The sequence below is a fragment of the Coturnix japonica genome, chromosome 2 (genome assembly GCF_054131305.1).
Source record: "Coturnix japonica strain WE chromosome 2, WE-NBRP24, whole genome shotgun sequence".
Taxonomy (NCBI): domain Eukaryota; kingdom Metazoa; phylum Chordata; class Aves; order Galliformes; family Phasianidae; genus Coturnix; species Coturnix japonica.
The window spans coordinates 37638277-37666186 of NC_140664.1; the positions used below are offsets into that span (position 1 = coordinate 37638277).

Genomic DNA, 27910 nt, shown 5'->3' on the forward strand with positions numbered 1-27910 from the left:
CAGAACTGTCTGTGTTTTCTGTACTTCGAACTTCTACAAGAAGCAAGAAAATACATCAGAGCAATTGTTATTGAGTGCAGAGTTATAACTTCGATGTTTTCAAGTTTTCTTTGGTTTGCAGAACTTGCTGATTTTTGAGAACTTGATAGACCTGAAGCGTCAGTACATGTTTCCTGTAGAAATTGAGGTGAGTGAAAGTTCTGGGTTTTATTTCTGCTCAAAAAAATGAGTATATCTTTAACAGCGTGCTCACTGTTGAACTGGTTGTTAGTCGCATATGGAGGAAATTGGAAAACAATGGAGAACTCCTTTATTTACAATTACCTTTTTCTGAAGGAAATGTAGACATGTTCAGAACAAACCTAAAATGTGTGTAACCTTATTATATTGTTTAGCACACTTCATTCTGGTTTTGAATGACTGTAGAAATAATTGATTTAGCTGTTACGTGGTAGTTTTAATAATCACCACTTACAGTGTGGAACTGCATTTCTAATTATATGACTTGTATAATTTTTTGACAGTTTTGAGAAGTTGCTCTGTAAATGATAAAAAGATAAAATAGTAGTAATTATTTCTTTCTATTGTTTAGGTTCCCCTGGAAAGGAAGAAGAGATACATTGCTATTAGGAAAGAAGCCAGAGAGGCATGGAATGGCATTCAGGGTATGAAATTCATTTATGACTATGAAAAACCTTCTCTCTTACCTTTCATATGCTATTTATTGATGCACTGCTAATTGGCTTCTACAGCATCAGGAGCAAGTAAAAGCATACACAGTACTTTGTCGTGCAACCAATTCTCACCCACTCACAGATTCCAGTGGTCAATAAAGGCATGTTGGTTTGTAATCGCTTTGATTAATGGTCTATTCTTTTTCCTATTTAGATGAACCCAAGTATTTAGCTTCTGCATCATACATGATGGATAGCAGTTTGAGCGAGGAAATGAGTCAGTTTGATTTTTCTACTGGAGTCCAAGGTTTTTCTTATAGCTCCCAGGATGTTACAGCCAGCAGTGCTCACTTCAGGAGAAAGGTAATTTAGTGACTTATGTGCTGAGTTTTATGCTTTTTAGCAATTGTGTGTATTTACTGAGGTTGAGAAATAGAAATGATTGTTATGCTGAGAAAAACAAAAAGTTCCCTGTTAGTAAAGAGAAGCAAGGCTTATTTGTTGCTAGACTGACTGAGTTTGTTCTTCTGCTGTTGCTAGTGAATGTATCAAATAATAAACTCAATCACTTGCAAACTTAACGGTACCTGAGTTCTGTTCTACTTGAGGGTGGTTTTCTCCAGATGAGGGAGACAGGGATCAAGCTGTGTTCTGTTTCCTTTTTCTCTGTGCTGTAAGCTGGAGAAAAGCCATGTGCTGTGGTGGTTTTCTAAGGCTGAGTGGTACAAGCCAACAGTTGTTTAAAGGTGGCTTTTGACTGTGTGTGCATTCAGCAGTGGCCTGTGGTGGTTCTGTTTTGCTCTTAGGCATCTGTTTTTCCCATATCTTTTTGTTTTCAAAGACAATTGTGAGAGCTGGCTTTATCAAATGCATAGAATAAATTATTCTTATTATCACATAGTTATTCTTTATTTCTGTTGTGGCACCTTGTCTTTAACTGTTGTTGGAAGATGTTAAGTACTGTTCTTCCAAGTGATCAGCTGTGAAACAGTTGTTTCTGTGAGCTTCAGAGCTCTTCCTACCTCCAGCAGTTGCCCCACCTATACTAGCAGGTGGTAATGTCAGAGCAATGTGAAACTAACATCCGTAGGCACACAAAGTGAAACCAATGCACAGGTGGTACATCCATCTGGGAGGCATTTAAACAATGCATCTGATTTATTCCCTGTTGCAGATTGAGTGTATAGTCAAATCTGTCAATACTGAAAAGATGAGAGTTACTCATTAAATTGTGTTACCACAATTTAAAAGAAAATGCATTTGTATTGATTGTAGTAATTTTTTTTTTTTTTTTTCCTCAGGAGACATCAGAATACATGGTTTTAAATGATGAGATGGAACTGGAGATGGATGAACTTAACCAACATGAGTGTATGGCACCAATGACCACTCTGATTAAGCATATGCAGAGGAACCAGATCACACCCAAAGTGGAAGAGGTCAGTATGAACCAAAAACCTGGCATTGTTTCACTAGTTATAACAAAACTATGAGGCTGTGACTGATTGAATTCCTCCATTTTGTGATTTTCATGTCTGTACCTATGTGGCTCAGGTGGGGCTTTTTTTGATGTTTTAAGCCTGTTTTGTTCAATAATTGAATTGATTTTTGGTCTTTTTCTTTGAATTTCAGGGCACGGTTCCCGTAGATCTTCCTCTTTGGATGAAATTTCTGCATAGTAAGTTAGGAAATCCATCAGTACCATTAAATATTCGCCTCTTCATAGCAAAACTTATTGTTAATACTGAGGATGTGAGTAATTTCTTTTTTCCTATTTTTCTTTCTGTTAACATAACAAGTTGTATTATGAACTGCATAGATATTATGTGGTAAAATATGTTATCAACTGAGACATTTGGAGGAGGTTCAAATTTAATAATGATTATATGGAAGCCCAAAAATCATAGCCCAAAAATCGAAGTAGTACCAGTATTTGGAGTGTAAGAGAAACTCAATTTCTTCTAATAACTATTTCTAGACTAGAATATAGAGTAGAGTAGAATATAGAGTAGTAGAGTATATCCACAACATGCGTCTTATGTAAACTGTAAGTAATTAATTGATTGATACTGGTTAAGGGGTATGGTTGATTGTTTGCCAGCTTTGTAGGAATAAATACAGTGTGTTTTTTAATGGCCACAGATGAGTCTTCTGGATACCCGTGGAGCTAAATGATGCTCTAGTTGCAGAAAGGTATAACGTGATGGAATGTGTCTTTGCTAGAAGAAAAACGTTCTCTAATATTTCTAATCCTATTTCAGACACTTCTTTTAAAGAATAGTGTTTGAAATATTCTGAATCCAAAATACAAAACTGGATTTCAGAATTAATTCAAGAAGCTTTAACAGTCACTTAATCATGCTTTCTCAGTAAAACAGTCTGAAATAGAGATTTGGAAGAGCAGGTGAGTGGCACACTCATTCAAATTCTATAGGGACAGTTTTGCTGCATGAAGTGCTCCTACAGAACTGTATGATGGGGGCACTACTGAAATAATTACAGCTTCACATCAAGGTCTGTGTAAGGTGCTTCTTTTAAGCAGAAGTGAGGAATATAGTTAGGAAGGCCTTTCATTTTTAAGGGAACTTTAAATTTGTTGGGGTTTTTTGTTAGCATTTTGTTTAACATAGTGTGAAATGATAAGAAATTGATTTAGCAGTCTCCCTTGTATTAATTATTGAACAGGTTATTAAATAATTGGATACTCCGTATGTTGTTTTTTATTTCCATTTATTTATTTATTTATTTTCTCCCTTCCCAAAGGTTTTCCGACCTTATGCAAAGCAATGGCTTGGTCCGATGCTGCAGCTTGTTGTATCTGGCAATAACGGAGGTGAAGGGATTCATTATATGGTAGTGGAAATAGCAGTTACTGTTCTTTCCTGGACGAGTGTAGCTACTCCCAAAGTAAGGAAATGTAAAAATGATGTTTTGCTATTCTAATGACTAGTTAATAAATGAGTGAGTTTATTCTTATGCACTTCTAATCATTTTCTGTATCGGTCCACTGTTTCGTTTAGATACTAACTTTAATAGTAGCTTATTTATTTGAAAAAAGCAGAACATGTGTCTTTATTTTGGAGTCACTATATTTCTTTTTGCTTCCATTCATTGTAGGGAAATGTTAAGGATGAGATTTTGGCTAATAGATTGCTTGAATTCTTGATGAAGAATGCCTTTCATCAGAAACGAGCTGTGTTCAGACACAATCTGGAAATCATAAAGACAGTTATAGAGTGTTGGAAGAACTGTCTCTCCATACCTTACAGGTAGGCAGTGTGGAACTTTATTTTGTTAGTATCTCAGTAGTATGAGTTGAGTGTTATCAAAGCAGGTAACAAAGCAAATTCAGCCACAACTGTAAATTTTTTGTCCCCAGAACTAACAGTAAAACTTCAGAGCTGAACTCTCCAAAGGCTGAGAAATAATTTCTTAAAACAAAGAGAGAAAGCACATAGAGAATTACAACAAGCAACAAAAACAAGAGTTATCTTTAAAAAGTCTTACTTTTCATTTTAAATATATTATTACTGAATATTAGTGCATTTTAAGTCAGGCTTTTGATCTGATCTGCTTCTGGAGTATTTTTGCAGGTTGACAATCTTGAATCTCCAAAGTCTTCTTCACTGAAGCTAGTTTTTACTTCTGCTTTTTACCTTTTTTTTGCTGGAAGAATATACGTGTGTATGTCTGTGTGTATGTGTGTGCACTTGTTTTCTGTAGAGTTTTTGGGTTCTGTGTGTGAATATACACGTACTAAGAAAGTGATTGAGTGATTTGGGGTTTGTCATATAGATAGATAGATAGATATAATTTATATTTTTATCCAACAGCTTAATATTTGAGAAGTTTTCTAGTGGAGATCCTGATACGAAGGACAACTCAGTGGGAATTCAGTTGCTGGGAATTGTTCTAGCTAACAATTTACCTCCCTTTGACCTGAAGTGTGAAATAGATCGCATCAGGTGAGAAATGCATCTCTTTGAATAACAAATTTTCTTAGAAGCTTTAGAGAGCAACTCTTAACTTGTCAGCATAAAACATCAGAGTCATGTTGTTCATTTGTTGGGAACTTTTTGACCCATCATCCATTTGCTATAGTCTGTCACAGTGCTTTTTTTATCTGTAAAGTTGGTGATACCATCTTAGTACAGGTACTAAGGGAACCAGCTAGGAAATGTGCCCTCTTCAATTTGTTGCTTGTAAACAGAGATAGATGCCAGTCACTGCTTTACCTACAAAACTATCTTGTCCATATTGCCATGAAGTTGTTGAGGTGATAAGAGGAACACTACCATCAGAATTTTAACCCTGGATATGGGAAGTGCAGACTTTAGGCTGCTTGGGAACTAGTTGATAAGATGCCCTGAGGAACTGCTTTTGAAGCCAGTGGGATTTGTCAATGCTGGTCACTTTTTAAGTATCAGTGTCAAAAGTTAAGCAGACAGATCAGTACATTGACTTGGCTGAGCAAACTTCTTCTAGAGCTTAGGTGGAAGAAGGATGTGTATGGCCACTGGAAACAAGATCAGGCAACATGGGAGGACTGCAGAAATACTGGTTGCTATAGTAGGGAGAAAATGTGTGTGGCCAAAGCTCAATTAGAGTGGACGCTGGCCAGCAGCAAGAAGGGCTTCTTTAAATATGTTAACTGCAAAAGAAAGACCAGAGGTAGCATTGGTCCATTACTTGATGAGATTGGTCACCTCATAAGTAGGGACGCGCATAAAGCAGAGACATCTAATGCCTTCTTTGCCTGATATCACTGACAATGGACAGGTGTACGCTTTGCTGGGTGAAGCACTGGCCCAAAGAGTTGTGGTCAATGGAGTTGAATCCAGTTGGTGGCTGGTCACGACTGGTGTTCCCCAGGGCTCAGTGCTGGGGCCGCTTCTGTTTAACATCTTCATTGATGATCTTGATGAGGGGATTGAGTGCACCCTCAGTAAGTTTGCAGACAACACCAAGTTGGGAGGGAGTGCTGATGTGCCAGAGGGAAGAAGGGCACTACAGAGGGACCTGGATAGACTGGGTCGATGGACCAAGTGTCGGGTCCTGCATTTTGGTCACAACAACCCCAGGCAACCCTACAGGCTTGGGGAGGAGTGGCTGGAAAACTGCCTGACGGAAAGGGATCTTGGTGTACTGATAGACAGTTGGCTGAATATGAGCCAGCAGTGTGCCCAGGTGGACAAGAGGGACAGTGGCATCCTGGCTTGTATCAGGAATGGTGTGGTGAGCAGGACTAGGGAAGTCATCCTGCCCCTGTACTCAGCATTGATGAGGCCTCACTTCGAGTACTGTGTTCAGTTTTGGGCACCTCAGGACAAAAAGGACATGGAGGTTCTGGAGCAGGTCTAGAGAAGGGCAACGAGGCTTGTGAAGGGCTTGGAAAATCAGCCCTACGAGGAGAGCTGGGGCTGTTTAGTCTGGGGAAAAGGAGGCTCGGGGGAGACCTTATTGCTCTCTTCCAGTATCTGAAAGGTGCTTACAGTGAGAGCGGGGCAAGTCTCTTCTCACTGGTGACAGCTGACAGGACAAGGGGAAATGGCCTCATGTTGTGCCAAGGTAAGTTAGGTTGGATGTTAGGAAACACTTCCTTACAGTAAGGGTTGTTAAACACTGGAATAGGCTCTCCAGGGAGGTCGCTGAGTCCTTGTATGTGTTTAAGAGCCGTTTGGATGTGGTGCTTAGGTATATGATTTAGCAGGGGTTTTTTAGAGTTAGGATACTGGTTAGGCTGTGTTTGGACTTGATGATCTTCAAGGTCTTTTCCAACCTGAGTAATTCTGTGATTCTATGACTGTAGTTTCATGGGAATTAACAAAGTCAGGAACTGCCAAAGCAATGGTTTGAGACTCTGTAGGTAGAAATTAGTATTGTGCCATATTGATCTCTTCTAAAAGTAGTCACTGTGCTGTTAGACAGCTCAAAAGTTTTTCAATGTGAAATCAAGTGCTGGAGTGGTGGCTTGTAACACATTTGCTTTTTGTGCTAGGTATTTTCAGGCTCTGATCAGTAACATGGGCTTATTAAGGTACAAAGAAGTTTATGCAGCTGCAGCAGAAGTGTTGGGACTTGCTCTTCAATATATCGCTGAGAGACAGAATGTAAGTAACCGTATTAAGTGTGTGACCATTGCTGTCTTAAATATGTTCCTGCGATTCAGCAACACTGTTGTGTACACTTTAGAGTTTTGGAATTTCTTGTTTTTATTGTTTTTTGGTTAAAAGAGAAAATTGAAAGTTGGGAGGTTTGGGGCTACATTTTGAACATCTGTATCTGAGGACGTTTAGTAACTGGCAAGTTTTGATGTAAGGTTCAAGGCTACTGTATTGAATTTTGGGCTTTTAGAGCTCTTGTGGATAACTAATCCACTTATTTTCTAGAGGGTGGATGAAATGAATGCAGGCAGACCCGTTACTCACTGAATTTTATAGTACTGGCACCAAGAGATATTGCTTGATGTTCATAGAAATCAGTTTGAGACAGATACTAGAAGTATCTCTTTACAGAACTGTTAGTTATCACATGGGATTCTGGAGGTAAGTGGCATCAGCAGGTTCAGAAAGAAATTAAGCAGATTTTTGCACAAGAGAAGTCCACTGACTGCTTTCAGAAGCAATAGGCAATGTATACTCTAAGAGCTAATGATGGATATATACTGGGATGTATGTGAGGGGGAGGGGAAAAAGACAGTGCTGCCAGGCTTGTGAACTCCTAAATAACATTCTGCAGCTGCTACTACAGAAATACTAAGTAATTGGCTTGGTGGATTATTACTCGATCTTGCAGGATGTTTCTGCATTATTCCCCACTAAATTGCATTCTGTTTTTTCTTTTACAGTTTCTAGAGCATATTTCCTAAACTGAATTCCTGCAACCTCCTCTCTCACAGTTTTTTAAGTTCTATTAAAAGGAGTGTTCCACATAAAGATGGTTGAAATATTTTATCCTATTCAAAGCTAATTTCTTTGATGCTCAGTGAAACCTACTGCTTCATTCCCTAAAAGTCTTCAGTAAAAATGCTTTTCTTACATTCACTAGTTGAGAATCTGCCATAATCCATAGTTACTATTTACATAAGCTTGTATTTCAAAGTTTAGATTTTTGTTCAGAACCAAAGGAAGCTGAGAAGGACATTGTGAAACAGCTGTGTTTCAGCCAGGCATCACTGTATGGCAGCCGTGAAGCACCACAAGGTCAATTTGAAGCAGGTGAATCCTACCTAGCAAAGTGCAGTAGGCACAAACAGTACAGCAGTAATACTGTGTGTTGTTAATGTGGTTATGGGTTTTATGGCTATGCATGTCATGCTGTCTTTCTAATCCTCAGATACTTGAAGATCCAGTCTATGATTGTGTCATAAAACAATTAAAACATCATCAGAACACCCAGCAGGATAAATTTATAATATGCTTGAATAAAGTTGTTAAGAATTTTCCTCCTCTCGCTGACAGGTATGTCATTACTTACATGGTGAATACATTTTAGATCTAGAGGAGTAATAGAAACTATCTTGCTTTTCTTCATGGGCTTATGTTCATGTTAAGGTTTATGAATGCTGTATTCTTTTTGATACCAAAACTCCATGGTGTGATGAAAAACTACTGTCTGGAAGTAATTATGTGCCGAGCAGAGGAAATACCTGATCTCTATCTGCAGTTAAAGAGTAAAGACTTCATCCAGATCATGAAACACAGGTAAGTGGTCACATGGTTGTAAGTGTGAATAAGTAATCTGAGCTTTTTCATAACATTGTCTGTGGTGGCCACCAGAAGTTTATACCTCAAGATGCATTTGAAGGTCATGTTTGGTTTTGCTTATTTGCTCTCATTGTTTGAGCAAAGGGAATCTGAGTGTTAAGTATAAGACAGTTAACTCAATGTGAAAAACAAAAAAACCCACCGGTGTGGCATTAAGGTGAAACATCAACTCCTGTTTACTAGTGTGTGAATTCCATCCTTAGTATGTATTGCTTTAGTTTTATTCTTACTTCTAGGTTGAACTCAAAAGTATTTACGGAAGCTCTTTACATGAAAACAGATATTGGTAAAATCTGAGCTGATCTTCTCTGCGTAGCAATGAAGAACAAGGTGGTAATCTTTAATTTCTGTTTTCTCTCCCTTTCTCATCTTTAGGGATGATGAAAGGCAAAGGGTTTGTTTGGATATAATATACAAGATGCTGTCTACATTGAAACCATCAGAACTTAAAGAGCTTCTTCCTGGAGTGACAGGGTTCATTTCTCACCCTTCTGTAATATGTCGGCAGCGCATGTATGATATTCTGATGTGGATTTATGACAATTACAGGCATGTATTCACTGCAGTTGTTCTCTTTCAGTGGTTTGAAATCATTTGTTAACACTGTCTTCCAACTTCATGTCCTTCTGTGTGAGATTTTCTCGTTCTCAAACAAATAGCACCTGTGTGTTGCCTCAGACCTTTTTCATGGTAATTATTCATCTAAAGTAAGGGACAAAGACTTGGACCTGAATTTCAGCCCAGAACCAGAATGTTGCAGGAACACATCACAGTGGTGTAAAAAGTCTTAGTCTGATGCTCTTGCTTTTTTTTAATTATTATTATTTTTTTCCCCTTTTGGCAATGTTTATAACTGTAGTAAGAATCGTATGCTAAAGAAATTTGATTGTAGGCAGGAGATGCATTAAGGCACTTTGACATAATCTGGACCTTTTCAGTCTGGTGATATGAGGATGTTCTTTCTGTTTGACTTAAGAAACCGTGTATGACTGTTCTTGAAGGAGTGTGCTGTTGTATCCTCTGTCTTGGTTGGGTTCCTTATCCTCTTGTTTGCTTTTTCTTTAATGAGTTGTTTGAGAGAAGTCACTAAGAGACATTTTTCTCCTAATGTCAGTGATACAGAAAGCCAGGCAGATGATGATTCTCAGGAAGTGCTCGGACTGGCAAAAGAAATCCTCCTTCAGGGACTGATTGATGAGAATGCTGAACTGCAGTGAGTAAACAGTGTTATGACAACTGAAGTAATAAGTCCTTACATTTTTCCTCCTTTGTTTATAATATGAGATTCAGTAATTAGATGTTTTAAGATATTTTAATACAAAAGTATGACATCAAGATAATGCTACTTCCTTTTCCTGCAATGAGTTAATTTATGCAGTTGTGTCCCGTAGCTTCACATTGAATTATGGTGAATCACGGAACTTTTCAGGAAATCTCTCAGCCATGGAGAAATTGTTTCACTGGGTTGGTCCTAATTCTTCATTAATATCCTAAGGTTTTTGTACAAGGCCCTCGCTATACACAGATGCACAAATAGATTCAGTGTTGGAGGATGTCAAATGTCTTTAACTTTTTTTAACTGAAGTGGAAGATAGGAGATCTCTGTGCTTAATAACCCATGGCACTTCTTGAGAGGAAAAACAATACAAATATTTTCTGAGCAAACCTTTATAGTATCAGTTAAATGGCATAGAGCATGGGAGATGAATGTGCAAGTCCATGTAACTCAATGGAAGATGCATGGCTTGAAAGGTTTAATTGTTGACATTGTTTTGTTATAGTTTTATTCAGAATTGATGTTTTGTGGTAATGTTGCATTTTCTGTTTGCAGAAAAGGATTTAAGTTACTTATTTTTATTGTTACAGATTAATTGTTAGGAATTTTTGGAGTGATGAGACAAGATTACCTGCAAATATTCCTGATCGTATGCTGATGTTGTTAAGTTCTTTATATTCTGCCAAGATTGAAACGCAGTACTTGAGTCTAATCACAAATTTCCTGCTTGAAATGACCAGCAAAAGCCCAGATTATTCCAGAAAAATATTTGAGCACCCACTGTCTGAATGCAAATTTCAGGTAAACAGCTGTATTGTGTTAGCTACAAATTCCAGTCCTTAATGTAGCTGCTGCTTTGACAAGAATGGAGTGAAGAGTACTGTGAGCATTTCTTGGAATTAATAGTTAACACCTGTAACAGTGCTGGGTTTTGCATGGTAAATTTATAAATCAGTCTTGAGCTAAGCAGTCCAAATTTCAGCAAGCTTTTTTGCTGAGCTATAGGGAGGGTTTATGTGTTTTTGTGGTGTTTTTATTTTTTAGTACCCAAGTTTTGCCTGTGCTTCTAGGATGATATTGTAGATTCTGTACTTCCACTCTGCTGTCCCATCATTCAAAGGCAAAAAGCCTCCCCTCTTAATGTTCTTATTAATTTTTGTGTGTGTTTATAGGATTTTGTAATTGATTCCAGTTGGCGTTACCGAAGTACCATGCTCACACCTTTATTTGTGGAGACTCAGGCTTCGCAGATTACTAACAGGAATTCATCACAAGAAAGATCCCTTTCCATTTCTGGGTCGATAGGTGGTCGAGTGAGAGCTACCCAAAGGCAATATGAATTTACTCCTACACAGAACATCAGTAAGTCCAGACTTGGGGCCTCTGAAATTTTGTTGTTTACTGTAAGAATGATTCCATCCTTTTCATTCCTGTTGCATGTGAATTTTTAATGCAGAAGTGTAAATGAACTTAATACTTAGTATTCGAGAGCTTTTATTTTTTAATGTGGAAAAAGATTTATTCACATTTTTATTGGTCTGATACACTTTTAATGTCCTGCCTAATGTAAAAGTGTTTCTTGCAATCTGTTCTGCTTATGAACACTGGGAATTATGTTTTTAGAGGAGAGAATTGATATGCTTCATAGAAGTTTACATTTGGGTTATGCTGATGTGTTACTCTTCTACTTTTTTTTTCTTTATAGGTGGTCGAAGTTCTTTTAATTGGCTGACTGGAAACAGCATTGACACTTTGGCAGAGTACACAGTTCCTTCTTCTGCCGAGTCGTTGTCTTCATCCATGCTGTTAGTTAACAAGCGGAGTGAAAAATTTAAACAGGCAGCCTTTAAACCTGTGGGGCCAGACTTTGGGAAAAAGAGGCTGAGTTTACCTGGAGATAAAGTGGACAGCAAAACTAAAGGTGTGTGGGCCTTACAGTGCCATTTCTACATTACACTTTCGCTGTATTTACAAGTTGTTTGGCTGACAGTCTTTTACTGTTCTATCCGAAGTTGGATTTTACAGATCTGGTTTCCAGGAGTGTGTGTTGATTGCTGCACTAAGTATGGCAGAAAACTAGGATTGCACTAAAACTGTGTGTTGTGAGACAAAAGAACTGAATCCTGAAATGATGTTCCATTTTATGCCCAGGTATAGATGAACGAGCAGAAATTTTAAGACTGCGGAGGCGTTTCTTGAAGGACCAAGAGAAAGTCAGTCTGATTTATGCTAGAAAAGGTGTGGCTGAACAAAAAAGAGAAAAGGTTTGTCATTTCAGTTCAGTTTAAAACCTTGACTCTCAGTACCTTCTGCAGTTTTGCTTATCTCTAGAAGTAATTGTATGAAGAATGGGTAGGTGTAAGGTACTGATTTTTACTGTAAGAGCTTTAAGAGGTTTTATTTGAAATTTGTCCTATTTTTGTGCTTAGATGTATATGATAATACTTGACAGGAGCAAGAATAGAGCTAGATAACATTTCTGTTCTTCCCCTCAGTGTGCACAAAGTGATTTTATGTGATGGAATCCCTAGTAGCAAAGGGAAGTGTTCCCAGTGTCCTAGTATCCCAACTCCCTAAGTATGTCATCCCAAAAACTAGAAACTCTGGAGTAAGAATACTCCACTGAAGTAGTTGGAGTAACTTATCCATTGTCTGAAGGTAAACTCAAAAATGTGATGCAGCCAATGGGCTGATGTGAACTGTTGAGGACTTTTAATCTGAAGTAAGCTCAGTAAGTAGTAAATATTTACTGAGTATTTATTAAATATTGTTACTGTATGAGTTTCTTGGTTAGTACCTATTCATGATTAGTTTAAACAGACTCTGTAGCAGTTTTTCAAAGGTTCGTGTGACGAAAATAACATGTATTATCATCCAAAAATCATAGCAGTTTAACAAGAGCAAAGGAACCCAGGACTGAGAGTTTTTGAGACATACTTGTAATTCTTTGCAGCTGCAGACAGCTGTGTAAGTTGAACCTGTGTCTGGAAGTACCACACAAACACCTATTTTTGTCAGTTTGTTTACTTGTAGACCAAAGTTCCCATTTCCTCCTGCTCTGCAAGGGAAAGAACCCGTAAAGAAAAAAAGATGTTCACTATGACAGTCCAAAAACAAATGAAAAAAATCTGCTGTTCCACACCAGAAGACTGGAGGAGAACATAAGCGTAGCCAAGACCCCTTACACTTTCCAAGAGATCTATTGCAACCAAACACATATGGATCTCTGTGCATTGTTAGTGCCATACCTGATAGGTCAACAGGAAAAAGGAGATCCTGAGCAAGAAAGTATTTGGAGATGGCTTTAGGAAAGCTCTGATTTTTCTCTCAGGATGTTTCTCTTAGAAGTTTTTTGAAAATCATCCCTTTCAAGCTGTACAGAATAAGAATGGTCTCAAGTGACGGCATCCAAAAGGTTTAAAGAGAATTAAAAATAGTCAAGCTTTCTTTTCTTTCCCTCTTCCATTGTTTCAATGTATGCGTCCATCCACTGTCTGCTGGTTTAACTGGTAAAGGTAGGAGTTACAGGTAAAGTTCCAGGCTCTAAAATCACTGCTCATTTCTTTTATAGTCTGTCCATGCTATGGAAAGAGGAAAAAATAAAAGATGGGTTTTATATATATGTATTAGTAATTCTTATTTAATTTAATTGTATTTCTTCAAGCCTCAGCAACAGGCAAGACAGCTTTTTAACCACTAGTTTACAAGAGTTTTATTACAGTTTGGTTTAAGTTTCATTAGGAAGCAGTTCTTCCAGTCATCCTCCTTCCTTTCCCTTCCTATCCCACTGTGTGAAATAAAACATTCACTTCAGCAACCTCATGTTACTTTGCTCATGTTTGGCCAGGCTCTGAGAGCCTTCATTTAATCGCATGGTGTGACTCAGCTGGCAGGCAGTAATTTACTACACTGTAATAGCTCACTGGTTTTCAATAGTAATTATTCTATGTTAAAAAGAAAATATATAAATAAAATAAGCACTTCAGTATTGCATGTATGGAAGCAGGAACTACAGGACATTAATATTAGAGGTTATGGCTAAAGTAACTCTGTGGAAGAGGCTTTGGAGTTCTTAACTGACTAAGATTATTTTGCATTTAACCATATTTCACGTTTAAAGAATTTGTTTAATAATCATGGCAGAAGCTTATAAAACACTTTAAAAATACTCTTGATTATGATGTCGTGTCCAGATACAGCTCTTTCTAATTCATATGACTTTGTAACGTGAGCATTGCATTTCAGGAGATGAAATCTGAGCTGAAGATGAAGTCTGATGGCCAGGTCACTTTGTATAGAAGTTACCGTGTAGGAGACCTTCCCGACATCCAGATTGAACACTGCAGCCTCATTGCCCCTCTACAGGGCCTTGCCCAGGTCTGACTACTTTTCAAATGCCATTTTGGTGCTTCGTGTTTTAGTAGGAACAATGAAGTGCAGTTGAGCAGCTACTTTCAAAATCATGTTGTTGTCAGCCACCATGATGTGCTTTCAAAGAGCCTGTTTTGAGGCACAGTGTTTCTCCTGCCCCTAGGCTGGTGCAGTGATGAAAGAAGATGCCTTATAGGTTGCCTCACCTGAGCAGTTGAACATAGAGGATCTAAGATATCAGCTGCTGTTGCCTCTGAGTTCCTGGGCTTGAGAAACGAATGGTGGTTTGAGAGACATTGTTGAGAAAGGACATCTTACTGTATAATGACAAAACTGTCATTTTTGTTCTTTGACATGGCTGCAGTGCTGTGGTAAAAGTACGGGTGAAGTTCTGTGGATGGACTCGACTTAGATGAGTCAGTAAAGTTGATCCAATATTCCTTTTCTTATCTGGGAGTAGTAGAAACTATATGCTGAACTTATATTTTGCACTGTTTGAGAAGTCACGGTATTCCTGATTATCTTTGTATTTAATTCCTTCTGATGGTCTCTTATTTCTGTGTGAAGGGGGGAAGTAGTGCAGTCCTGAGTTATCTGAACATTAGATCAAGAGTTAGGCCAAATTCCAGTCCTGTGATAGACCAGTGTATGGGTTGCAAGTGTGTTTCTAGGTAGAAGAAACGTCTTTAAATCTCTGTTGGCACCATCTATGTGCATGTATGTCTCTCTCTCCACCAGCTCCCCCAATGTTCAGGGCTGGATTTTCTCACACGCTGATAACTTCTGGATTTTTTTGTTTACTTTTCCTGAAGCCCACTCCACTGGCCATAAGATAATATTGAATGTCTTATTCGTGTAGCAGAGATTGTGAATATGTGAAAAATGTAAATTCTCCCCTGACCACCAATGCTCTGGCACAAAAACTACATTGTCTTCCGGTTTATATAGAATAATTAAGATACAGATTGAATTTGTTGTACAGAAAGTCTGAAATAATTGCAAGTGTAGATGCTGGGCACAACAGAGCAATTTTTCCACTCCCAAATAGTATCTGTGTAAGAACTAGGCTGCAGGATGGTTCATATCATAGAATCATAGAATTACCCAGGTTGGAAAATGACCTTGAAGATCATCAAGTCCAACTGCAGCCTAACCAGAACCCTAACTCTAACAACCCTACACTAAATCATATCCCTGAGTACCACATCCAAACAGCTCTTAAACACAACCAGGGATGGTGATTCAACCACCTCCCTGGGCAAAATATCTCTTAATGTAATTATTACCTTACTGTGTCCAGCAAAGTTCAGTGACTGTGTTGCTTTTCCTATGATTTACAGAAAGATCCAACGTTTGCCAAGCAGCTTTTCAGCAGTTTGTTTGGTGGAATTTTTTGTGAGCTGAAAAAATCTAAAGTGCCCTCGGAGAAAATAGTCATCATCCAGAAGCTGCTGAAGGACTTCAATCATTTCCTTAGTACAAGCGTTTCTTACTTCCCACCATTCATTGCATGCATCCAGGTAAATCTGAGTCTGTGACATGAACGTAATGCAATGTAAGATCTCTGTCTCAGTGTGTGGCAAAGCCAGTGGTAGATGTTACTTTTTAGCATCTCTTGCTTAATTTTCAGCAGCCTTTTCAATTAGGTCTTCTAAGGTAGCTTTCCAGCAATTTTCACTCATTAGAGAAAGACTTGTTTCTGCCAAAGATTGAGTGGGTGCACCACAGCTCCATCACTGAAAAGTAAACTCACTCCTTTCTGCTTTGTTTCTGTGTGCTTCTAATGCTATGAGAATACGGTGGCTTGGAATAATTTGTCAACATCATATTCTACGCCAAGTTTTAGAGATTAAAAAATCTTGTCCAAGTGCTGTTACATAACCACTGCTGCTGCATTTAATGTTTTATGTCATCTGTGCTGATCTTAGTGCTGTATCTATCGATCTTTTTTAGTTTTTGAGTATAAAATAGTAGTTTCCTCTTTCTGTTATGGAAATCTAAATACTCTGACATTAGATGTCTTTCATAATACAGGAGGAATATCTAGTTCAGAACAGCTTTTCAAACAGTGACAAACTGCTTCTAAGTACTTGTATTTACACATCTGAGAAAGTGTAATTTGTTGTTTACTTTCTTCTGTGCAGCTGCATAAAAGGTCAAATTCTGTGGGGATATTTCTGGGCTGTCTTGGTATTTTTTGAGCCAGCATCGCACAATAGCTATCTGTTAATATTCCCTTTTGCCATATTCCCTCGTTCCCATTATTTGTGTTGAGCTGTGCTCTCTTGTTATACTCTATTAAAAATGCTTTTGTGTGAGGCTCTGTTTTTTACCTGAATAGATGGAAAATCAACATTCAAAAAATAGGTAAGTTATCAGTTAAAAATGAGAACTTCATAACAGCATCTCATAGTCATCCCTGCTGAATCAAAAAAGAACAGCAGCACAAAGGCAAGGCTCAGCTTGTGTATTTGAGCATCCTGCATTACTGTGAGAGGAAGTCTTTCTCCAAATGTGGAACAGAGTTGATATTGTTTAGGAGAGAGAGAGGGCTGGGAGAGGAAGAGAGAGTGAGCACATGGTGTGGAGGTTGCCACTTTAGTTGGCTTGGCCAGTTGGAAGCAGAGTTTCTGCTTCCTGTGTACAAGCAGCATAATAAATATTGGCTTGTGTCAGAAAGGCTGCCTGCTTCACTGTGACTCCCTTGTGGTTGTTTCACTTTCTGGACTTCTTGGTCAGGTTAAAATCCCATCAGAAGAGTAACGTGATGATAACAGGAGCTGTTTCCATCTTCAGCGATAATCTTAGAGTTGCCTATGGGGCTCTGGGGTCAGACTTTAGGACAAATTAACAGCTGAAATACCGAGAAAGAGCCTAAACCCATGTCATAAGTTTATATGGATTCTGTAGAAATACCTAGCATCTGAAGGACATATAATTGTATAGAAATACTTCAGCCATCAGGCTGACTTGGGTGTCATTCCTCCTTATCTTGAACATATGGTGCAGAAAAAGAGACAGAAAGCACTGTGTGAAGCAAAGAATGTTCTGTCTGCTTTTAGAAGATAAGCGGTGGTACAGTCACCTCCTTTGATGTGGGTTGATGTCTGTGAATTTTGAGGTTATTCTCCAGATACACTGTGATATTTGCACAGTTATTGCACTTTTCCTGTGCGTACTTGATAAGGGGCTTTTAGTTTTACCTAAACACAGCTATTCTTGCTTTTTTTCTAGACTGTGTAGTTGGCATTGTGTCCCTGATATAAACCCTAAGAGCTGGCAGAGGAGGGATATCTGTGTATATATGTGTCTTACATAGGAATGTCTGAGGCGTGTAGTTGAAATTGCCTGAATAGCATTTGAAGCATATGCAGGCCCCTCATTGGGATCCACATGGTCTGCAACACAGGAAGCTACAAGAAGCTGTTCTTTTTCTCTCTTGTATTGAGCACAGATAGAACTGGCGGGAGTCTCAGCAATGCAAAGTGTGTAATGAATTTGCTGAAGCCAGATTCATATTCTGGCATTTTTGTGGCAGTTACCATTACGAAAGCAGTGTAACTGAGTTGTTCTCACGGTCTCGTGCTGCAGTTTCTCTGTAATGGTTTTTCATTCTGTTTTCTCACACATACCATCTTGCAAGAATCCAGCATTTGTTTTTCTCCTACAGTTCTGTGCTGTTCCTGTAATGAAAGTTTTAATGCCTGTTCTTCCTGCTTGTAGTCTTTTCCTTTCCCAATTTTAAGGTATCATTGCAACTTTCCTTTGGGCTTTAGGGAAAAAAAAATATGGGGCTCTAATAAACTTATCTGTTACTTTATAGCCAATACTGACAAAGATATTAATAATGATTTAAGTATTACAAAGAAACTTCAGGTTGCCAGGAAGGTTCATCCATATAAAAGGGTTATTTTGTAGTTGAACTGATCTTCAAAAGGGTAAAGATCTCAGAAATCCTATTTTTAAAGCAGGCTGGTCAGATGAGCACCAATAAGTGAGTCTAATGAGAATCTTCAGGATGCTAAAATAGTATGTGTGTGGCTAGGAAGCATCTTGGTTAATCAGACATTGGTGGGTAACAAGAATGCTCTGTGCAGTATGTCACGGAAAGGATAGCAGGCTTTGCACTATCAGCAAAAAGAGAGGAAGATTCAGACCCTGAATGTGTTCATTTGTCTCCTCTCTGCCACTTTCAGTGTGTTTCTGTTTAGAAAATTGTCTGGAAGATCTGTCAGTTGTTGCAGGTCGAATTGTATGTGCAGAGCAACTGTTCCTCATTACATCCAATTTCCTTTGGTGAGGGAGCTTCAGTCCTCACACCGGAGAGGCAGGTGAAGTGCAGGGGTTGTCCTAAGAGCAGCAACACGGCAAAAAAAAAGCACTCCCATTTATTTAGTTATTTACTTCTCAGAGTTGGGAGCTTCTATTTACTGCCTCTTTTCAGAGCTCACACTGTAAGAAAGAGGTAGATGGCTGGTCTGTGAAAGGTAGCTATCAGCATCTATACAGTATGAATTAGACCAGGTAGACAACTTGTTTTGTCTTTACAGGAGATAAGTTACAAGCACAGAGATCTGCTGGAGCTGGATTCAGCTAACGTGAGCGCGAGCTGCCTTGCAAGCCTACAGCAGCCTGTAGGCATCCTTCTTCTGGAGCACGCCCTGATGGCACTGTCCCCTGCAGAGGAGCCCCCGTCAAAGCGGATGCGCGGCAGGACAGAGCTCCCCCCAGATGTTGTCAAATGGCTCGAGCTTGCTAAGTAAATTCTTGCTCGTGATAAATCATTCCTGGTCAGGTTTGCCTTGTGAAGAGCTGCATCGTTGTAGCTCCTGAGATTTCTTCTTAGTCTTTCCCTTTGTTAGCATTGAATGTGCTTTTAATTTCTTGTCAGTTAATGACTGTCTTTGTTAGAGCAGTTAGACTTAACAGATGTGCACCCTGGCAATGCTGCCACACTAATGCTGCTAAAAACATAACAAAACATCCTATCTTGCAATTGCAGGAGTTTCCAGTGTTCAGGTGTTCCCCTACAAGATGATGTTTGTCTACTTACAGATGTGTTTATGACATATAATATAAATTTATGATTTGATGAAAGAAATATGATACTGGCTTGTAATATTTTTAAATGAGTAATGTTATTGCTGACTGAATGGAGATTTCCCTTCTCCCTATTGGTAGGCTCTACCGGTCTCTGGGAGATTACGATGTCCTTCGTGGTATCTTCAGTGGTAAGATTGGGACTAAGGACATTACACGGCAAGCATTGCTGGCAGAAGCAAGGAGTGATTATGCTGAAGCTGCTAAATGTTATGATGAGGTAAAATGACAACAGGAATGTTTCGTTTTCTAGGTCTTTCTCATGGCTTAAAACTAAGAAGCCAAAACTGAACATTTTGAAAATGAGCATATTGTTCAAAATGTCCTTGTGTTTTGTTTGATTGATGGTTAAGTCTGTAATGACGTGGGAACAAATGCCACAAGCAGTCACAGCAGAGCAGAAAGCACGCTGCCCTTTAACCGATCGTTACAAAGCTTCGTATATGTCCTTACCTCATTGCAGCCTTCCAGTACCTAAAAGGAGCCTGCAAACAGGAGGGGAGTCAACTCTTTAAAAGGGTAGATGACGGCAGGACAAGGGGAAATGGTTTTAAGTTGAAGGGGGGAAGGGTTAGGTTGGATGTCAGGGGGAAGTTCTTTACTATGAGAGTGGTGAGGTGCTGGAACAGGCTGCCCAGAGAGGCTGTGGGTGCCCCATCCCTTGAGGTGTTCATGGCCAACTTGGATGGGGCCCTGGGCAGCCTGGTCTAGTATTACATGTGGAGGTTGACAGCCCTGCCTCTGTGGCAGGGGGGTTGGATCTTGATGATCCTTAAGGTCCTTTCCAATCCAAGCCATTCTATGATTCTTACCTAAGCAGACAAGTAAAACTCCATGGGCATGCTACATCTCTGAGAGCAAACTGCCCGTGTTCATGGCAGATCTCAGTTACTGTGGGTACAAATAAAGAAGGAACTCTTACCTTAGTTTTGAAGACTTACTTGTGACTTGATCAGAAGCTGACATGAGTTTAAACTCTAACAACCTTCCTCTCCCTTAACATGATTCTCTACAGGCACTCTCCAAAGAAGACTGGGAAGATGGGGAGCCAACTGAAGCAGAGAAAGACTTCTGGGAACTTGCATCTCTGGAATGCTATGACCACCTCACAGAGTGGAAGTCTCTGGAGTATTGTGCTACTGTTAATATTGACAGTGGTAAACCTCCAGACCTGAACAAAACATGGAACGATCCATTTTATCAGGTGTTTACAAATTACTTTGACATTGCATAATTATGTCTGTGTGGATGTTCTATGACTGTGGTTGAAATTCACTTGTGTAGTTTGGGTTACTTTAGTTATGGAAGTTTGCAGAGATTCTGATGCTAAATATTGGAAGCAGTTACTTCTGCTATTTTTAGGACGTTTAAGAAAATGTTGATCATCTAATATTCGATGCCTAGAAATAAAGCCTACATTTTCACCTTGCAGGAGACATATCTTCCCTATGTAATACGCAGTAAGATGAAGCTGCTGCTCAATGGGGAAAATGACCAGACTTTGCTGACTTTCATTGATGAGGCAATGAAGACAGAACAGAAGAAAGCTCTGATAGAAATGCATTACAGCCAAGAGCTTAGTCTCCTTTACATCCTGCAAGATGATTTTGACAGAGCCAAATATTACATTGGTAATAGCATGCAGATCTTCATGCAGGTAAGAATCGCTGCTACTCTTGATGTGATTTGTCTGTATAACCTTGAGGATCAGTAAAACTTGTTGCTGCTGCTAGATTGTATTCTCAAGAAAAAAATAAATGCCCAAGTGCAGTGAGATCTTGCTGCTTTCAAATCATAAGACCAAATTTCCACTGAGTTTGCTGCTTGCAATGTTGAGAATTGAGCCAGACAGTGGAATGCATCTTCCCCTGTTCTCATTTGCTTTATTCTGCTGAGTTCATCTATTATAAGTTTTTCAAAATAATTGTGCTGAGAAATGACAGTTTTACTTAATTCATCTTTTCAGAAGCCAGTGTTGTTCCCAGGACAATCTGAAAGCTGGAGTATTAAATTGGGAGGTTACAACTCTGGTCTGTTACAAAGGCTCGATTAGGCTGTAGGACTGTCCTAACTCAGGGGACAGAGAGTGCAGCTAGAATATGCTTCTATACTTGTTTAAAGCAGACTTGTTGTCAGGTTACAAGTCCATTAAATGGCTCACAAAAGACTTGATTGTAGAGCATGATTTAGCAGGGGGTTGTTAGAGTTAGGGTACTATGGTCAGGCTGCGGTTGGACTTGATGATCTTCAAGGTCTTTTCCAACCTGGGTAATTCTATGATTCTATAGTAGCATAAGATGAATAGATTGCAGAGCATTAAATAGACTGTGTTGTAAATTCTGTACATGAAATCTCTTATCTTCTCCTTTACCTTTCAGAGCTATTCCAGTATTGATACTTTGTTATACCAAAGTCGAATGAGCAAACTGCAGTCCGTGCAAGCTTTGACAGAAATACAGGATTTCATCAATTTTATGACCAAAACAAGTAAATATACATATTTAAGTTTATTTTGTTTCTATTGTATTGAATAGTTCTGATTTTATGAACTCTGTTTCCACACTGTGAGGACTGAACTCTGGTTTGAGGAAGGATGGGTCTGGAATTGCTTCATGCTGTTGTCTTGACAGTAAGAACTATTGTAGTTGTCTAAGATAGGCTTCGAGGCAATTCAGTGTTCTTTTGCAAGGCTTTATTAGCCTAGTTGTCGTAATAAAAGTATCCCTTTAAATGAGGTAGTAACGAACTAAGGTTGGGGTCACTTCTGTAGCAAAGCAGTTAGCGGGGATAAAATATGGATCAAATATGTCATTTATAGCTACTGTGGTTGGCATTAAATATAAATTCATGTATATGAATATAATTATATATTAAATTTACCAAACAGTTCCACTCTATTCCAGCATACTTCCATATGAAAGGTAGCTACCGCTGGTGATTTGCAGTGACAATTGTCCTTCATGTCAGTGTTGAATCTGCTGTGCTTCGGGAATTACCAAAAATACCAGCATGAAATAGCACATTTAATGCAAATTCAGAAATGAAAGTGCACTTTGGGGGATTGAATATTACATTTTGTTTGAGTTTAGGCCTTTTTCATGCTGTTTGAATCTAGATATATTTAAAGTATTGCATGTTGATTTCTAGGTAACTTTGCTTCACGGGCTAAATCCCTGAAGAGACTTCTCAGAACTTGGACAAGCAGATATCCAGATGCTAAAATGGATCCCATGAACATCTGGGATGATATCATTACAAATCGGTAAGATGAGATTTTCAGTGAGCTTTAATTCTATGTGCCTGCTGACTTCTGAGAGATGCTTTTTCTACCACCGTTTGTTTACATGGAGGGTGTCACAGATCGAGTGTATTCCTTTCTTTTAAGTGATCTGAAGAGCTTTATAATGGTTTGCTTTTTGTGGGACTAACTTGGACTGAAAAGGAGTTTCAGAAGCAGATGGAGGATAAACAATGATTTGATAGGGAAACAAGTGTTACTTTAGGCATTTTTTTGCATCAGCAACTACATACACTGTACAAAAATGCTGCTGAGAAGTCAAGCTGTCTCACTTCAGCAGCCCTTGAACACACCCGTATGTAGCTGAGTAGGTTATTGCTGTATTTAGCTCAGTAAACCACCACCCAAAGGGCCCATCCATTATGGATAAAAATGCTTTTATACTTCGTGGTCAGTGTCAGAGTTAGGGAGTGTGCAAGAGAAATGGAGCCCTGTCACACTGCATATTTCTGATGTTTGTAGGAGAGTTAATGACCACTGCAGTGATTGGAGCAGTGATCTGCTGCACAACTGATGCTAGAAAGAACAAAGGTTCTCTAGAGGCTGTTTTGGATTAGCTCCAAAGAAACCAGAATGTTTTTTCAAATCTGAACGTATTCTGTTCTCTCCGTGGCATTCATCTCCATCCCAATCCAGTCTTCCTGTGCAGATTTAGTTTTTCACTGTTTATGGGGACAGCTTATTTAACAGCTCTTCTGATACCCTCTGGGCACCATAACTTACCATCTCTGGGTGTCAGGAAAGCGTGGATATAGTAAGAGATTACTTTAGTTAAATGTTAAGAAGAATACATGCTGTAGTGTACTGCTTTATGAAGTTTCAGAACGTTTATGATTTGCATGGTTGTCAGTGTCTTAAATAGTTCTATGTGCTGTTAGAAAAACTTCATCACAAATTAGTTAGAAAAGATGTGCCTTTATACAGTGCCAAGGCTTGCTCCTGACTCCAGTAGTGACTGATGAGAATGACCTAAAGTTGCTCCAGAGGAGGATCAGGTTGGATATTAAGAAACATTTCTTCTCAGAAGGAGTGTTTGGGCAGTGGCACAGGCTGCCCAGGGAGGTGGTGCAGTCACCATCCCTGGAGGTGATAGAGAAATGTGTAGATGTGGTACTAAGAGCCATGAGTTAGTGGGGAAATGGTGGTGGTAGGTGGATGGTTGGACTGTATTATCTTGGAGGTCTTTTCCAATCCTTGTGATTCTGTGGTTTTTCTCCTGCAGTAGCAGTCTACATGATGAGAGACGCTATTGAATTAGATTGGATTAATTGCAGAATAAAAAGGAGTTAGCACTGGTTCATGGAAATTCTGTTTTCAGAAGCTGAGCACAGTCACTACTCCTTTTTCTGCTATACAGATTTTAAAGTGCCTTCTTTACATGCCTCAACCTTGTATATACTGAATTGCAGCTTTGCATAAAACTCAGCCTGGCACACTTCTGTTGAGTTGGAACTGAAGTTACTGCTGGGTGAATCTGGAGGTTGTAGTTGTGCTTAAAAGAACAAAACAACGAATGATCCAACTCTATTACAAATCTTTTCTAATACTTAATCTCATCGATTAAAGATCCTGGAATGCTCTCAGGGTCAACCTGTCCGTGGTTGTTACTTTGAGGCTCTTTGTGGAGTACATTTATCCTTTACTGAATGTGATCGCTATAATTTGCCATTCCTTCTTAACTTTTTTCTTACTGTCAAAGTTTGATGCTTTTGGGTATATTTTCCCTTGCCTGAATGCCAGAGTGATTTGTACTCTTGTCATTGTGCAGGTGTTTCTTTCTTGACAAGCTGCAAGAGAAATTTCTCTCTGATCATCCCAGTGATAGTATGGAAGTGGATGAAGAAAGTGGTGTTGGAGACCAAATGGAAGTAGATCAACAGGATGAAGACATTCACTCAATGATTAGAAGCTGCAAATTTAACATGAAACTGAAGATGATAGAAAGTGCTAGGAAACAGGTGACTGTACTGTCTGCTGGCTTTTACTTTTGTGCGAAAACATGAGCTGAAAACCTCCTAAGTCTACTTTGTGTGTATTTTTGTGAGGGCAGAGCTTGTCTCTGCTTGATCCTGCTGTCCAGGTCATTTTGAAAGCTCAAGAAATTAATCTCTTTAGAGAGAGAAAACAACAGATACATGTTAATTAAAAATTTAATGATAATTTGTCATTACTGGAAGTGTGCCTGAAGGCCCCTTTGATCCACAGATGGTTTCTGATGCTGAAATGCAGATAAAGTATCTTCAGTCATTAATGGATAGGATGCTTGTTGCCAAACAGTATGCTCTCTTATTTACTAACGATCTCTTCTATACAAGAACACAAACCAAACTCAGATTGAATCAGTATCATTCATATCAATCAAGAACTGTAAAACATTTGGGGGTTTATTTTCATCATGGTTTTCATTAATATTGTGATTAGATATTGGGGTTAGACGTGTTAACTGAAAATTCTGTCTTAATCTGAATACAGAACAGCTTCTCCGTTGCAAGGAAGCTTCTGAAGGACCTGCGCAGAGAGGCCAGAACGAGGGAGGACTGGCTGGTGAGGTGGAACTACGCCTACTGCCGCTTCGTGCATAGCTGCAGCCGGAGCCAGAGTTGTCCTGAACGAGTTCGCTCTGTGTTAAAAACCATCTCCCTGCTCGGTAACCCTCTTTGCTTTGCTTTGTTTATTACATAAAGTTACTTTGTCATCAAATTGCTGACTTTGTTTTTGAATTCCAACAGAAGATACCAAGTCAGACTACCTTAAAGAGAACATAATGGCCTTCCGAAACCAGAATCTTCTGCTGGGTACTACGTACCACATCATGGCCAATGCTCTTAGTCAGGATCCAAAATGCTTTGAGCAAATAGAGGAAGAAAAAGCTGGAAAAATATTGGAACTGTCAGGAGAAAGTTCTGAGAGTCCTGAAAAGGTAAAAAAGAGGGCAGGGAAGGAAGATTTTGGGTGTTTCAATATAGTATTGCTACATAGGGAAGGATATGGATAGATATAGGGAATATCAAACCCTGCTGTTAGCACCGATATCTGCAGGAATAGCAGCTGTGGAGGAAGGAGCAGTCTGAGGCTGCTGTTCTGGCTGCTCTCTTGGTGTTCTGCATCACTGCAGCCATTTCAACTGGGAGAACGTTCTTGCATTTCTCTATTCCTGTATTTTGTTTGGAGGAGAAAGACATATTGTGTGTACCCATGTGGCAATGGTAAGAGAAAGAAGTATTCTTTGAGTTTTGTGTTCTCATCTATTTCTGCTGGGCATTTCTGAGCTGCTTCTTGTTGTCAGACTATCTTATCTCCTAAAGAGATCTTTATAATACTGATAACCATGCTGCTGCGCTTACTTTATCTGAGTAGTTCTAGTGATAAAGGGAGGAGGGTTTTCATTTTGAAACAGAACATATGCCAGTCTTCTTTGCTTCTGTTGGAGCAGTGCACATTTGAAGATCATCACAGTGCTGCACTGTGATGCATCTCAAGTCGTATTGTGCTCTAGCACAGACCTGGTAGTGTCCCTCTCCCCACCTAAAGAGCAAACTGCTTGATTTCAGACACGGCATTTTTCAGTTATTTCCACTTGTTCTCCACCTATTTTATATATTATTTAATGGCTGCAGTGCCTGAGGTTATTATGCTTGCTGGCAGCGTGAGGATGTGCGCTTTAGATTTAAAACATTCATTTGTGAAGAGTCTTGTAAAATCCTTCATTACATGAGCTGCGTTAGTAAAGTATGATCAATATGATGACACATATATATTTATCTATGTATTTTTTTCTGTTATGGTTTAATTTCAGATATTAGCAGGTCTGAACAAGAGAGCCTTTCAGTGTTTCAGCAGCGCTGCCAGGAAGTCTGACGAGGAAGTGCAGTCCCTGTCCATGGAACACGTTGATGTGAAGGGAGTTATCGATGCGTACATGACTTTGGTTGGTTTCTGTGACCAACACCTGCGTAAGGAAGAAGGCGGCTCTTGTGGTTAGTTGGGGTTTCCCCTGAGCATGTGAAATGGATTTATCTCTGGTGTGTGAGCTTTTGTGATACCCAGGAGATCTCCCTGAGCAATGCAGCTTAGGTTTGGGTGGAACACTTTGTCCTCCAGTCCATCAGTATTGATAGTCCTATTGTTCTTTTTTTTCCCCACTACAACTGCTAGCTTTGGTGCTAGTGAATCACACGTAATCTCCCTCTGGTGAGATATATTTCATATCCAGCAGATGCTTCCTTTGTTCCTTCCCAGACCACACCACCAGTTCTTATTTAAGGACTTATTTAAGTTCTATATTTAAGGTAGGCTGGTTACTAGAGGTGATGCAGCTTCCCCATAAAGTTAATCCTGACCATCCCCATGTTGATGGTGTGTACAGTTCAAATAGATGGGAAGGAGAACAAAGTAAAACTGGAATTAAAAATGCTGAATAGTGGAGATGAATATTGCAGATGATCAAAGGCATGAAACAAGTGATGATAGTGTTTCTGATAACTTTTGTTTAACATCTCTTGGCAGAAGTTAATGCTGCAGATCTGCAGCTTTTCCCAGCTATTGTGGTGGAGAAAATGATAAAAGCTTTAAAACTGAACTCCAGAGAAGCCAGGCTGAGGTTTCCTCGACTGCTACAAATAGTTGAAAGATATCCAGCAGAGACACTGGGTCTGGTGACACGAGAGGTGAGTTGCTTCCATTCCATTGGCAGCCAGTGTCGCTGTGAATGGAATTGGAAATGTGGGGGGTGGGGGTTGGATGGACAGAGGTTGATGGACAGATGGAAGAGAAGTTCTCTGTGTGTTTTTGTTCTCACTTCTCTTTCGGTGCAGTCGATCCTGGCAGTCCATTAAACTTAAACTCCATTAGAAAGGTAGGAAGCAATGAGGTGGGAAGAGGAGTCAGAGTCCATCCTGTTGTCATCACAAGCAAAGTGAATGTAGTATTCATTTCAAAAGTGATATGAGCCTTTGCAATGGAACATCTATGTAGTAGTAGCAGTAGTTATAGTAATGAAGCTTTGCTTCAGTGGGAGATGTTTTGTGAAGGTAACTGATGTTTTGCTTTATTTTTGTGTGTTTGTCAAGTTGGGACACAGCAGATTTGGTCTTGTTTGCTGTTTGGTATCTGTAAGGAAGACCAGCATTGAAAGCAGTGTCTGTTTTGCAGCTTTCTTCAGTTCCCTGCTGGCAGTTCATCGGTTGGATTAGCCAGATGATGGCACTCCTTGACAAGGATGAGGCAGTGGCTGTGCAGCACACTGTTGAGGAGATCGCAGATACCTACCCCCAGGCAATCATCTACCCGTTCATGATCAGCAGTGAGAGTTACTGCTTCAAAGACACCGCAGCAGGCTGTAAGAACAAGGAGTTCATAGCAAGGTGAATCTGCGATCAAGCAGCTCTTTGGTGTATTTTGGGTTCAGTTGTGAATGGGTTGATTT

At 39.3% G+C, this 27910-nt stretch overlaps 1 protein-coding gene across 4 annotated transcripts in view; it reads left to right on the forward strand.

Annotated features, from left to right (window-relative positions):
- Window positions 1–27910, forward strand: part of PRKDC (protein kinase, DNA-activated, catalytic subunit) — a 74169-nt gene that overhangs the window by 34298 nt on the left and 11961 nt on the right. For 3 of the 4 annotated variants that reach the window (XM_085537400.1, XM_085537402.1, XM_085537403.1), the window contains 31 exons: window positions 122–187; window positions 593–665; window positions 889–1037; window positions 1976–2113; window positions 2307–2426; window positions 3438–3581; window positions 3792–3943; window positions 4508–4639; window positions 6673–6784; window positions 8010–8134; window positions 8228–8377; window positions 8816–8989; window positions 9555–9653; window positions 10307–10517; window positions 10889–11078; window positions 11422–11637; window positions 11868–11980; window positions 13962–14093; window positions 15428–15607; window positions 18638–18846; window positions 19269–19407; window positions 20203–20391; window positions 20620–20844; window positions 21566–21674; window positions 22335–22449; window positions 24254–24443; window positions 24958–25132; window positions 25215–25405; window positions 26282–26462; window positions 26992–27152; window positions 27637–27848. In XM_085537400.1, the coding sequence (XP_085393526.1) occupies window positions 122–187; window positions 593–665; window positions 889–1037; window positions 1976–2113; window positions 2307–2426; window positions 3438–3581; window positions 3792–3943; window positions 4508–4639; window positions 6673–6784; window positions 8010–8134; window positions 8228–8377; window positions 8816–8989; window positions 9555–9653; window positions 10307–10517; window positions 10889–11078; window positions 11422–11637; window positions 11868–11980; window positions 13962–14093; window positions 15428–15607; window positions 18638–18846; window positions 19269–19407; window positions 20203–20391; window positions 20620–20844; window positions 21566–21674; window positions 22335–22449; window positions 24254–24443; window positions 24958–25132; window positions 25215–25405; window positions 26282–26462; window positions 26992–27152; window positions 27637–27848 (4772 nt within the window). The remainder of the gene's footprint in view (window positions 1–121; window positions 188–592; window positions 666–888; window positions 1038–1975; window positions 2114–2306; window positions 2427–3437; window positions 3582–3791; window positions 3944–4507; window positions 4640–6672; window positions 6785–8009; window positions 8135–8227; window positions 8378–8815; window positions 8990–9554; window positions 9654–10306; window positions 10518–10888; window positions 11079–11421; window positions 11638–11867; window positions 11981–13961; window positions 14094–15427; window positions 15608–18637; window positions 18847–19268; window positions 19408–20202; window positions 20392–20619; window positions 20845–21565; window positions 21675–22334; window positions 22450–24253; window positions 24444–24957; window positions 25133–25214; window positions 25406–26281; window positions 26463–26991; window positions 27153–27636; window positions 27849–27910) is intronic. The other variant, XM_085537401.1, reaches the window with a different exon arrangement.